The sequence below is a fragment of the Sturnira hondurensis genome, unplaced genomic scaffold (genome assembly GCF_014824575.4).
Source record: "Sturnira hondurensis isolate 20B ecotype Veracruz unplaced genomic scaffold, ASM1482457v3 Scaffold0011253, whole genome shotgun sequence".
Lineage (NCBI taxonomy): Eukaryota > Metazoa > Chordata > Mammalia > Chiroptera > Phyllostomidae > Sturnira > Sturnira hondurensis.
Window position 1 is genome coordinate 435292 of NW_028083884.1, and position 13673 is coordinate 448964.

The 13673-nt window shown below is 53.3% G+C and overlaps 1 protein-coding gene across 10 annotated transcripts in view; it reads right to left on the reverse strand.

Annotated features, from left to right (window-relative positions):
* The window catches only part of TACC2 (transforming acidic coiled-coil containing protein 2), a 179725-nt gene that overhangs the window by 114787 nt on the left and 51265 nt on the right, over positions 1 to 13673 (reverse strand). For all 10 annotated transcript variants that reach the window (XM_037059592.1, XM_037059591.1, XM_037059596.1 and 7 more), the window contains 2 exons: positions 7109 to 12577; positions 6459 to 6566 (listed from right to left, as the gene is read on the reverse strand). In XM_037059592.1, coding sequence (XP_036915487.1) covers positions 6459 to 6566; positions 7109 to 12577 — 5577 coding nt within the window. The remainder of the gene's footprint in view (positions 1 to 6458; positions 6567 to 7108; positions 12578 to 13673) is intronic.

A 13673-nucleotide genomic window follows, 5' to 3' on the forward strand; every position in this document is an offset into this window, starting at 1 on the left:
CTCTAGAGCCAGCTCTAACTCTTACTAGCTTGCTGACCTTGAACAAGCCACGTCACCAGTCTGAGCCTCCCCTTCCCTCCTCTGCAGACGGTACCTGTTAGAGGGGGTGAGGCTGAAACAGTGTGCTGGATGCAGGGCGCTGTGGCGCCCCGGTAGTGGGGGAAGTGGAAGAGGATGAATAACGAGTCCCTAGTTCGTGTAAGGTGCTCAAACTCAAGTGCCCTTTAATCCTAGGTACCATGTGCCCCATTTTACAGGTGAGTAAGCAGGGTCAGAGGGTTACGACCCCAAGGTCACGGAGGTGGAACTTGAGGCCTGTCAACTTTGAGGCGGGTGCTTGGCCCTCAATAGAACTCAGAACTGTATGGTCTTCTCTCAAAAGCCTAGACGCAGGTTGCATGTGTGTGTGGAGGGGGCCAGGGGGTTGGCTGGCATTGCTGGGAAGACAAGGCCCCTCCCCTGTGACAGCATCCTCAGGGCAGCTCAGGCATCCGGGGGAAATAAGCCACCAAGGGCCATCAAGGAACATCAGGGCCAGTTAGTTCCCTGGTCTCTTCCCACTTCTGAGCCTCGCTCGTCAGGGATGCCCCACACTTCCTTCCTCTCAAACCAAAAATATCCATTTCTCCAACATTGCTGCTGAAACTCATCCGAATTCCCGTCTAACGCAGCGGCTCCCGCCAGCTGCAGTAATGAGAGGTTCCAGGAAGAGAAGGCCAGTCGGTTTGGACACATTCATTTGGAAAATCACCACCTTGCCCGGCAGCTGACCCTTGGGTCCAGGTGCGATGTGACAGGGGCCCTGGACAGAGCGCTTGGCAGCCCAGCGGAGCCTCGGGAGCCATGGCCGTGCATTCCTGTGGAAGGTGTGTGGTGGAAGACACTCAGCTCCCTGCCCCTGAAGGGACCGCCACCCTCGGTGTGGGTGCCTCCTCCACCAGCTTGCCAAAGTGACTTAGCACGTTGCCAAGGGACAGGTGCACCTTTAAGAAAATTGCTTTTCACTATGGAACACAAAAGCTCCAGAACATAAAGGCTGTAAAGGCTCCTCCGACCTTGACAATGACTGAAGCTGTTGATAATATATCTCCAAGTCACTTGCAGAGTCTTTAGTTCCTTTGTACCTTTGAACCCCGTAACAAGCTCCATGTGAGCCAAGCAGCATTAGCGAATTCCCTCATGATGGACAGAGACCTGCACCCAGAGGGCCAATGGCTGGGAACCGGCTCCCGTCCTATCTGGTGGCACCCTATTCCCACAGGGTCTGCGACCACTTCCTTTGAGTCCTGGGCATTTTCTCCTTTTGCTTGCTGGATGCATTTGAGTCAATACATGTAAAATAACAACAATTACCATTTTTATTATGCACTTACCATATACCAGGCTTTATGTTAGATGCTTCGGAAACTTTCCAGTTTTATTCTAACTTCAATCCCAATTATTTCTCCCATTTTATAAATAGGGAAACTTGGGTTTGGAAAGTCAAGTGGCTTATCCAAGGTAGCACAGCCAGCAGAAGCCTCTGGGATAAGAATGGGCTTGTCTCAATTTCACTGCCTCCCACTGGGGAGAAAAATCACTCCAAGGAAAAGGAGTGTCAGCACTGTAGCCCAGTGATAGGCCCGTATTTCTCAGAAGGAAGGTTAAAAATAATAGAAGCAATATAATATAAAATCAAACCTCAAGGGATCTCGAGGGGGCGGGTGGGGGGGTGGGGGGGGTCTGTCTTCCTGGCTTTATCTGCTAAGAGAACTACACTTAAATGTTTTTTTCCTTTTCTTTAATTTATGCAGCTGTAACGATCCTCAAAACCTTATTCTTAAACTCGAAAACATGGTGTCACTGCTGGTAATTTTAGAAGGAGGTGGAGGAGAGAAGGAAGAAGCAGAGACCTAGTGGGAAGTCGGCGTGGGAGGAAGGGTGAGGAGCAGGCTCTGGTTGATTCGGGTCCCGCCAGGGCTGCCTCGGCCACATGCCAGCGGCTCCTCTCTTTCCCCCGCCCCCCTCAACTCTTCAACCCAGCTGCCCTGCATGAGTTAGCCTGGGTCTGCGCAAAGACCCTAACCATCTGGGAATCATTTAATTTTCTCAAAATGCACTAATAATTGAGAAGGATACTTTTCCAACTATTTTCCCACATGGGAAAGAAAAACCTCTTTTAAATAAATATTCAGCGAAAAACCAGCTCGGCAATGCCCCAGATGGACCCAGAGCGACGTGTCTGACTGCCGGTGGTGTGGAGCATGACGCCACATTCTAAACTTCCCACCCACATGGAAGAGTCGCATGTACCCCAAATCCCCAGCAATTCAGGCACTGTCTGTGGAACACTCTAAAAATGAAGCAAGCCTGTCTGTGGGTCCCAGACTCTCCCACAGGGAGGGACCACGTGATGAAAGCCACGGAGCCACCTGTCAACACTGCTTCTCAGAGTCGGGTGCCCGCATCTCCTCAAGCGTGGGGTGGCAGCAGGAGGTAAACAAGGCCACAGGACACCTTGGCACATCTGCCAGCAGGGCCAATGTCGCTCCCAAAGTTGGGAAATAAACAGTAAACACATCTGTGCTCCCCGCACCCACATCGTGTGAGATAGAGTTGTCACAGTGTTCCATCACCAAGACCAAAAAGACTCGTGTTTAGATACCGAGTCTGAGCTGCGGTGTCAGCTCTGTGCAAGCCAGCAGAGCCCCCCAAATTCCAGAGTCAACAGAGGCCTGCCACCCGACCTCGAATGATAGAGAAAATTTGGTTTTGATTTGCTCTGCTCTTCTTGTGGCAAGTCAGAATAGTATTTTATGTTGAAATATAGTACACGACAACACACAGTAAAAGACACATGTAAGGTTTTGGAATAAAATACAATCTCAAAACCTTTTAACTGGAAGCAGATTGCTATGGGCTACACAGTAAAGGGTAAGAAAGAATCCACTCTCCTCAGCCATTAATATATTTCAGCAGACAGCCCTGGCCAGTGTGGCTCAGTCGGGTGGAGCATCGTCCCCTACACCGACAGGTTAGGGGCTCGATTCCTGCCCAGGGCACATGCCTTGGTTGTAGGTTTGATCCCAGATCAGGGTGCATATGGAAAGCAACCAACTGATGTTTCTCTCTCACATTTATGTCTGTCTGTCTGTCTGTCTCTCTCCCCAAACCTTCCCCTCTCTTTAAATTAATAAACTTTTTTAAAAAAAGATTACTTCAGCAGAGAACTCAGTACTGGAGAAGAATGATGGCCAGGCTGGAACCTCAGCCCCAGGAGAACAGGCTCCACCTGAAGACGAATGGCAGCCGGTCAGTTCACTGCACGGGAAAGGCCACCCCACAGAACCGTGATAGGGACCTATCACCCACCATGGCCCAGAACCTGCGCGAGTTGCACTTGAATCAGTTATCTCAGACCTCACGGCAACTGGATGAGGCAGGCACAGGCATGCCCATTCTATAGCTGGGTAAACTGAGGCCATGCATGTAGCCAGGAAGGGGCAGAGCTGGGGTGGGAATCCAGAGCCCCTGCATGAATTTCATCACCGCCAGGCCCAGGCAGCATCCACAGAAGTGTGGCTACCCAGCTTCTCCCAGACTGCTCCTGGACTTCACCTTTATGTGCAACCAACTGCTTCCAGGCCACGCACGCCCTGGCTTTGACCAGACTTTCTCTGAGCCCTGCCCAGGTCCCTGGCACAGCTCCTCGTGGCGAACAGGTTCACCAGAGGTACTGAAGCCTCCTGTTCAGGGCAAAGAAGCACTCCCAATGTTTCTATTAAACTCTTAGGGTTGCAGTTGCTGGGCAGAGACTCAGGACTGTGGGGACCCCATGGGAAAGCTTGTCAAAGCTGTCACAACACTTTGCGGGGCTAGGGTGTACAGGGCGGCAGGCCCTGGCCGCTCGCAGCTGCCGAGTGCTGGGAATGTGGCTGGTCCACACTGAGATGAGTGTGAGCATGGGATGCACACAGCGTTTCAAAGACTTACTATGCAAACAAGAACGGAGAGTATCACCTGAAGGATTTTTGTATCGATTACATGTTGAAATGAAAACATTTGTGATATGCTGGTTAAATAAAATATATCATCAAAGTGAATTTGGTAATTGCTAAATTATATATTATAATTATTAGATATGTATAATCAAAATTTCTTTCATTTCTAACATGGCTACTAGAAAATTCAAGATTACATCTGTGGTTCGTGTCATATTCTACCAGGCAGAGCTGGTCTGGACCCTTCTGGAGACCTTGACTGTCTACTAAGTATAAGGCAGAATCTGTTACAGCCTATTTGTTCAGATGTTGATGCCTCTTTAATTCCCCTTAAGCAAGGGGAGCCCAGAGATCACCTCACCTGGCAGGCTGGAGAGGGGCGTCCAATGAGAATTCTTCCCAGAAATCCTCAACCAATGAGCGAGTGGGAGAGCAACTTCCCCAGAGCCCAAAGCACAAGAAAGGCCAGCCCTCTTTATCCTCATTTCCTTCAGGGAGCAGGACAGCACAGGCTAGGGAAGCAAACGATCTAAGCAGAAATAGACCTTGAACCACAAATGCAAGCCATGAATTCAAAAGCCACATGTGGGATTTCAAAATCTTGGGTAACCACACTTCAGACAAGAAAAAAAATAAGTGAAAATAATTGTAATAATATAGTCTAACCCGATACATTCAAAATATTATTTTAACCTATAGTCGAATGGAAATAATTAATGACACGCATTGTCTTTTTCACACTAAATCTTCAACTTCAGGTGTGTATTTACACATGTAGCACACTCATATCTGATGAGCACAGACGACACCCCGGCTGGCCCAGCTCTAGACAGTCTGAAAGTCTACGACTCCGAGGACACCAAGCACAGTGAGCAGCAAGCACTGGCCCCAACCTGAACGCCCACTTCTCGGAAACCGTCGTAAGGGCTGCAACTTCGTCCACTAAGGGTTGTTTGTGAAGGGTTGTCTGATGGCGATGCGGGGTGCGGGGAGGGAATCGAGTCTCTGAATAATACTTACACAGAAAAACACGGTGGGGGAAAATACACTGAAACGACGAATAACTGTAATCATTAGGTGGTATGGTTGCGAATCCGTCCCTTTCCCATTATACTTTTCTGTATCTCACAAATTCTTTAATATTAATTTAGAAACTATAATTCTAAAACTTAAAGGGATTAAAACAAGGAACCATAAAATATTCATTAAACTACTGTGCGTTTGGTCCCGAGTTCTCCAAGAGGAAGATAAAACACCCAGGGACATTGAAAAAGGAGCTAATACATCACTTGTGGGAAGAGGAGATATTTTCCCTGGTGGGATATTTTGCCTACACTGTAACTGGGAATGTCAAACTACATACCAGCGAGGGCTGCAGGGAATTCCACGCTCGGTCAGCAGCAGGAGCAAGTGTCTGATGCAGACTGAACCTGCATCTGTCTCGCCCGAAGTGCCTGCATCCCTCGGCCCAGTTACAAGAGCTGCCCTTGTGGGGCAGGAAGGCAGCTGTGTGTTGGTGGGTGTGCTCAGACTCGAAAAAACAGGTGACCGCACATTCTTTTGGCAAGTGCACAATGTGAGTCAAACCATTTATAAAATGCCTGCAGCTGTTTGGGAGAACACGATGGCCAGTCACAGGTACCAATTTAAAAGCCAATCCCACCCTGCTCGTGTGTGCGCGCAGGCGCGCAGCGCACGCACGCATGCGCACACAGTGCAGACAGCCCCAGGTCTAAGGATGCTGTAAAGCCTGTTCAGGATGTACCTGCCCACAATACTGCCATCTCCCCAAAAGTACGAAACTTCACAGAAGCAAATCTTGCACAACCAGAGGGGGCATTTCATTTAGGAAAGAGGAGGCAGGCACCCTGCAAGTGCCGAGGACTGGGATTCTGTTACCTAGGCCATTTGTACCCCTCTAACTTTGAGATCTCTATGGAGCGGTGGTTATTGGTGACCAGAGATCCCTGCTCCAGAGAGTAAATCAACGTTGAGCCCATTTGCCTCAAAAGGTAATAAACTAGATCAGTGGTCGTCGAGGGCTCCGGGGGGTAGAGAGTTGAGGTGTGATGTCTAAGGGGTGCAGGGTTTTCTTGGGGGATGATAATGATCTAAAATTGTAGTGATGATGGCATAACTCTGATTATACTAAAAGCCATTGTGTACTTTAAATGAGCAAATGATGCAGTATGTCAACTACATCTCAATAAATCTGGCTTTTTAAAAAGAAATAATAAGCTCAGCTAAGAAATAAATAATAAAAGAAAGAAAAGAAATAATTCGCTCAGTCCCTTTTACAACCATGGAGCTTTCCATGACCTTAGGTGCTTCTTACCTGTATGAAGACGGGGGTGGCTCTTTGCTTTTTCCCTGTGTAAGGTCTCGTGCAGAAGTAGGGCCCCCCTTTGTAAAATACCCAGCATGCCTCTGCCAAAGGCAAGCACCACGGGGCTCCAAAGGCTCCCAGCTTTCACTGACCTTTCTGCTCCTCCCGCACTGCTGGCCTCCTTGGAAATGACCTCGCCCGTGACATCTGGAGCATCCTTCTCAGAAACCGAAGGGGATGGGCCAGGCCCCGGGCTCCTTCTGGGACAACATTAAGAAAGCAACAGATGGTAAGAAGGGCACTGCTCTTTGTGTCCCTATTGAAAATGACTACTGTGCTAAAAACCCTAGCACAAAAAATCGTTTGGGGCAGTCCATGGGTTTGAGATGCTTTTAGATCATTTAGGCGTCTCTGCATAAATTAATGTGGATTCAAAAGCAGATCTGTCTGGACTCCTGATAAACAGTGATCAACTATAACCTTTGACCCAGTAGTGCACTGCCAGCCAGCAAACAGCTCATGCTTTGGAAACAGTTTAAGGAGGATGAGTTGAAGAACACAAGGAAAGGCATTAAGATTTGTTACAAAAACAGCTCTCATGCCTCCACCCATTACGCTCACAATTTCCATAATCTCAGCACATCCAGAGATTGATTGTAAGCAGGTAAAATGTAAACAATTAGATACGGAAAACTTAGCTTCTTAAAACAACCCACTTATTCAACTGACTTATAGAAATCAGGGTGAGAACCACTTGTGAAGCAGACCCCACATTCCCATGGGAATCTATTCTTTTAAGTACCTTTCAGCGTGGAATGCTTCTGGAGTCAGGCTTTGCAGTTTAGGGTCCCGAGTTTCTTCAGGTTCTGGAGGTGAGGAGACACATGCCTTCCCGTCCCCAGCAGGAGTCGGAAGCTCAGCCTGCTGGTACCCAGCTGGGATGTCCACGTGCATGGCTTCTGCAGCCTCCATCCCCAGAGCCTCCTGGGAGCAGTCTAGGTCCCCACAGCTTCCTGGAGGTACAGAGGCAGGAGGCACTCCAGAGAACATCCTCGTCGTACCTGTTTCCGGCAGGTCACCAGGCACACGTGTCCCAGTCTCAGCTGTGCTCAAAGTGACGTCACCCTCTGCTTTTCTAGCAGCCCCTGCCACCACACTGGGCTCCAGGGGAGTGTCTGTTACTGTTGCTGGCTCAGGGGTGCTCTGGTTGCCCAGGGCACTTTGTTTTTCTGAAGTCCCAGCAGCCCCTCCACGCCTTCTCTCTCCCCCAGGTGTATCGGGGTTCCAGGGCTCACTGACGGCCTCAGCCATGCCCGGCACATCCCCACGGGGGCCAGATGCTCCCAGGCCAGAGGTGGACATTGGCACATCACCTGGAGCTCCGGTGTGAACAAAGCCGCAGGCACCATCTTCTCTGGGTCTACTGTTACTGGTGGATGTGTCCTGGTGCTGTCTCCCAGAAGGAATCCTGTCATCTGGAACCGAGTCCCCTTTCCTGGGGTTCTGGGGAGCCACCAGCAAGTCCACAGCTTTCTCCGCAGGAGTCTCTGGAGAAGTAGCTCGTGAAGAAGGACTCAGAATTGATTGCTGCCGGCCGCTTCCCTGCCCCGAGCAGGCCTGGCCTCCCAGCCCCGGCTCCGCTTCTCCAGCCCCCCCCAGCTCCTCGCTGTCCTTCAGCATCGGTGGGACACCAGTCATTTCCTTCCCCACACTGGCACCTGCCAGGTTCTGCCCTGCTAGCCCCAGCAGCTTTTCTGGAGCTGGATCCTGGGGAACCCCATGGGAAATCTCAGCCTCGACAGCCAGCTCTTGCTTCTCCTTCTGTGAGTCCCCCCAGAGTCCAGCAGGAGGGGCAGGGAGAGGGTCAACAACTTCTACTTGAGTCCCATCTGGAAGGTTCTCTGGGCTTAATGGCACATTGAGGTCCTTGCTCCCCACACTCTGGCCAGGCCCTGCCTTTTCTCCTGAGGTGCGCTGGGACCGATCGGCGGTCAGGGCTCCAAGCACGGATTTCTCAAAGATCTTGGTGATATGCTCCCTAAAGTCAGGGAATCTGGCAATCATGCTGGTCTGTCTGGGGCTTGTGTCCACACCACCGGATGTGCCCTTCCTCACATCCTGGGAAGGTTCTACCATCCCCTCCGTGCCCCCCTCACTGGCCGGGCATGCTGGAATTTCCTGGGGCTGAGCACCTGCATCAGGAGCTCTGGCCACTCTCACCTCCTCTGTCGTCTGCTCACCACTGGCTGGAAGCAGCATCCTGTCCATGTAGGGCACAGGGTCCACAGGTCCTTCAAAATTCCTGGCTTTGGGGCTTCCATTGCTGGCGTGCACCACAGAGATGTCCCCACATGCAGCTCCTGGTTGGGAGAAGGAGAGGGAGGCGAGGGGGCCAGCAGCAGGCTTCCTAGAGGCGGCATTTTCCAAGGCACAGGGGGGCCTCTGTATGGGACAAGAGCTTTCACCAAGACCTCTAGGACTATCTGCTGCCCCTTTCCTGGCAGCACTGTCAATATGCAGGTAAGGAGTGTCAGGAGTGGTCTCTTCTGCTGGCCCCGACGGTAGGAGCTTCTTTGGGCTGGGGATAGCCTGGGCTGCGGGACTATCCACCATGCTCCTGGAAATCCCACCCAGCTCTCCTGCTGGCGGCACGGTGTCCTGACAGCTGGCCAAGGGCTGCCCAGGGTAGCCGGCTTCACCTCCGGCGGGGATGGGAGCTTGCTCCCCAGGGGCGGGGCACTGCTCCGTCAGCAGGAAGCCGCCACTGGGCGGAGTACCTTCTCCTGGCTCCTCTGGAGCCTGAGGCCCCCTCAGGTCTCCTTTGTCAACATCGACACCAAGCTCAGCAGCAGCTCCTGCCTCACCTTGCTGCTCCCCAGCTGATGGGAAACTTCCAGGAAACTTCTGGGCCTCTGCATCCAAGGTGGCAGGACGCTCCATTTCCTCCTGCGGGGCCAGCCCTGGTTGCCGCCCGCCTTCCTGGGTTTCATCACATGCCTCGCTCTCTGGGGCATCCTGAGTGGGTGTGATGCCGGGGCTGGCAGGCGCTGGGCCTGGCAGGCACTGAGCTGCATCCAGGAGAGCTACTGAGTCAGGCTGGCAGGGCAGGGCCCCCGCTGTGTTCCCACTTGCCTCCTTCGTCTTGCCCAAGCCCTGGAGTTGGGGCCAGGTGTCAGCTGCTTCAGAAGCACCTGCATCTCCGAGACATGCTTCGTCACGCTGGCTGCTGGCATTCGGCACACTGACGGGCTCCTGCTGGGGCTTGTTCAGGCCCTGCCCAGCGCAACTGTTGTCCCTGCTCCAGCTCCCTGTGAGGGAAGAGTCTTGTGAGGTGTCCACTGCAGGAAGCAGGGTGCTGCAGGGCTCGCTGCCTCTGCCTACCACCTCTTGCCCGTCCTCCCCAAGTGCAGGCGACTCGGGTCTCCCTGGGGTCGGCAGCTCTGGCACAGGGCTCTCTGGAACCGTGTCCCTGGGAGCTGAACACGGAGCATCAGACAGACCGACTTTGGGGAGCTCACTTTGAAGTTCTGATCCTGAAGCCTGCTCCTCTCCTCTGTGAGTGGACGAGGTCACATCCTCCCGAGGTTCCACGGGTACGGGGATTTGGGGAGAATCCGCACCTGGGTCCTTAAAACCTGGATCACCCGGAGAAGTCCTGTTCTCATTTTCACACTGTTGCACCTTCTCCCCAAGCACGTCAAAGGCAGCTCCTTCTGGACCTGGCTGGGATGGCTGGCGCTTGTTCTCAGAAGAGCCCGAGGGTCCTTCAGGTGCAGCTAATTGCATTTGGTGTCCTGGGCAGGACAGGTTTCCCTGCTGATCTTGCTCCGGAATGAGCATCGGTAGCCCACGGTCCACTACCAAGATCTCCCCCTCAGCAGGATGTGGCCCATCAGCTTGGACTTCCTGTCCAGCTGTATCATGCCCCAGCCCGTGGGGTTGAGGGGACGCCAGCAAGCCCTCCCCATCACAGCTGCTGGGCTTCTGCGCAGATGGGTGGCCCCTGGTCTTTATTTCTGATGAGCTCTCCACCTCCCTGGCTTTGGGGACGACCTCTGCCGCAGAAGTTGACAGGAAGTCTGATTTCTCAGATTCTAAAGCAGGAAGAGCGTCCATTCTTCCCAGTCCCCCAACATCCTGAAGGATGTCAGGACATTTGGGCTGCCGTCCTGGCCCCTCCTGGACAGCGCCTTTGGGAACGACGTGTTCACCAGCTCCATCCGGCGCAGCGGGTGTGATGGGGCCCTGTGCGTGGACCGTGTGCAGTGAGCCAGGTGCATGGACTGTGCGGACTTCTCCCAGAGGCCCACAGGCCACTGCGCTGTGAGCTGCAGCCTGTGATAGAGACCCGGGCCCGTCCATGTGCCCGGGACCCTCCTCCCTGCAGGGGTGTGCTGAGGCCATGCTTGGAAGGGCTTCGCTCCCCATGTCACTGGTTTGCTTTGACACCTCCTCGTTCTCTGTCTCTGGGTCAGGCCTGCAGCCGAGGGCCTGAGGGTGCTCTCCCCACTGGTTCCCAGGATCTGCACTGCCAGGTGGCTCTGGGGCTTCTTCCTGTCCTATAGGAGCGGCCCCAGATTGTCTGCTTTCCCCCTTAGCCACACGTGGGCTGTCAGGGGCCTTGGCTTCATCCTTTGGCCCCAGTGACCTTCCAACTCTTTCATCTGGTGTGCTGGGAGGAGGGGGCGGCACCCCTCCTTGTTGGACTTCATGGCTTTGCTCCCTGCTGCAGACCTCCCGGCTCTCCTTCTGGGGCGAATGGGCAGGACCATTTGTGGGGCTCCCTTCTGGACCCTCTTCCTCACCTCTGAGATCTGACGTGGGCGTCTCCTGTCCTGCCAACCCTGCCTCTGTCAGCTCTTTGGCAGGATCTGTAAAAACCGGCACCTCAGGCCTAGGAACCATCTCCCTGGCGAGCCAGCTGGGCTCTTCTGTGGCAGCCGAGGCCTGAGCGCCTGGCTGTGAACTGAGGCCTGAAGCTGGACGCTGTTCCTCAGCACTCACAAGCAAAGCCACTTCAGGTTGGTCCCCTGCTGCCACACAGGAGGCTTTATTGGGCTCGGTTCCAGGCATCCCTGTCTTCGAGTGACGCTGAGCATCACTGGCACCTGGAGTCTCCATCCAAGAGCCCCCGGCCCCCGGTGCCAGGGCAGGACATGGCAGATTGCAGGGCTGCTCTGTGCATGGCAGTTGTGCCCCCATTTGCTGCTGGCCGCTTTCCTGGGGAGAAGCAGTGGCCTCGGCTTCTGGAGCAGTCCCTGAATTGCTCCCTGTGGGACAGCAGGCCCTGAGGGAAACTGAGTCAGCGACTGAATCCTGCAGCGGCATCTCTGCTTGGCAACTGCCTCCGTCTGAGACTCTGGGGGATGACACTTCTGGGGCCAGGGTCTCGGGCATTGGGGGGCCCTCCTCCAAGGCAGCTGAGCTCTCCTTGCCCAACGGGGCTGCAGAAGGGCTCGTGGGGGCTGCTTGTACTCCACACCCTGGGGGAGGGAGGCCGCCTGCAGCCTCTTTCCTTTGGGAGTCGAAACCGCCAGGCTGGCCTGCCTCTCCAGCCAGCTGTCCCCGCACTGGCTCTCTGGGAGATGCCGGTGAAACTCCTGGTGACTGATCAATGGAAGCTGATTTCCACCCCTCTTCCTTTAGGTTGTTCTGTCTTCCAGTGCTGGGGACAATGGCAGCTGCACTGTGCTGAGCAGGGCTGTCCCCGCGAGGGGCTGGCGCTGCCAGGGTGTGCCCCTGGACACTTGGGGAAGATTTCCTCCTGGGGTGCTGAGCGAGGGGCCGGATGAGGGGCCAGCTCTCAGGTGCAGCTGGAGGGCTTGCAGAGCAAGCTTCAGGTGGACTCTCAGCAAAGGGCATGTGTCCCTCTTCCGTGAGGTTGTTCTGTCTTCTAGCACTGGGGACAATGGCAACCGCGCTGTGCTGAGTAGGGCTGTCCCTGTGAGAGGCAGGTACTGCCAGGGTGTGCCCCTGGACATTTGGGGAAGATTTCCTCCTGGGGTGCTGAGTGAGGGGCCGGATGAGGGGCCAGCCTTCGGATGCAGCTGGAGGGCTTGCAGAGCAAGCTTCGGGGGGGCCCTCGACAAAGGGCATGGAGCACGAGGGGCTGTCCTGTTCCCAGGGCACTGGTGGGCTGGGCAGTGGAGAGTCTTCCGGGCCGCTGGCTTCCTGCAGGTGCCTCCTTGGTTCAGTCACCTCTGGGGATGTGATGCCCGGGTCTGCGCTGGCAGCACCCTCAGGAGCAGAGCGGGAGTCTCCGTGCATGACGCTGTCAACAACGAGAACATTTACTGTGTCATTGGCTCTCAGCGATGCCAAGGACAGAGCCACAGCACAGGCAGAATCACCCCCATGCTTTCCCCCCAAAGGCCACAAACCACACCATCCCCCGGCGGCACCTTCCTCCGCTTGAGAGACGCCCCCACTCCCATCCCTCCCAGAACCATTACATGTGGCATCACTTTCTCCAAAAATCAACACTGAGAATCGCAAACACTCAGTCTGGGCCTTTCCAGGCTGGTCAGCACTGAATGGGGAAATAGGGAAACCAACTCATCATAGCCTCAAATGTGGGGAACGCAGAAAGTTTTTAAGTAAGTTTGGTACAATAGAGGGTTTGAACCATTCCGTGTGGTTTATGAGGAGGTCCCAAACATTCCCGGGGATCCTCAAGTGTCCGGGGAAAAGGCACAAGTGAGCACAGCTGTGCTTTGCGATAAAGATAATAATTAACTTGGTTCTTCACATTCAACAGGTGTTACTGTGAGAGGCACAACTCCAAAGTCGGTCCTATTTAGCTCTGGAATTTCTGCATGTGACCTATGTACAGCTCCTGGGAGCCAAGTTATACCTTATGCCCGTATTTGTGCTGAACACACTTAGCTGGGCAATGTGGGCAGAGAAACTATGAAACATGTGGGAACCCTGAGGGTGGTGGGTTCAAAATTATGAGCTTGCTATAAGTAACTGTCCAGTTACTAGAAAACAGCTTATCTCCTGCTCTGTTTGGGCTATACTTCTCAATTCTATATGGTTTTAATTAAGTGCATTATGAGAATTTAAAAAGAATATTTTGCCAATACAAAATTTTGAAAATGTAGAAAGGTAACAGAGGTATGGTGTTTTTAAAAGCTTTTTTACCATTTTCTTTAAAGTCATCATAGGGAAGAAAATGTATGGAATTTCCTTGAAATTGGCATGTCCACACACGTCCACATGTACACAGACCCACAGAGTTTTCGATGTGACCAACAAATTCTACATGTTCACTACTCAAATTCTAGCTTTGCACACATGACAATGCGTATATTTACACAGAAGGGACGCATACAGTGGCAAGGTGACGTACATTCCTGTTAAAATTT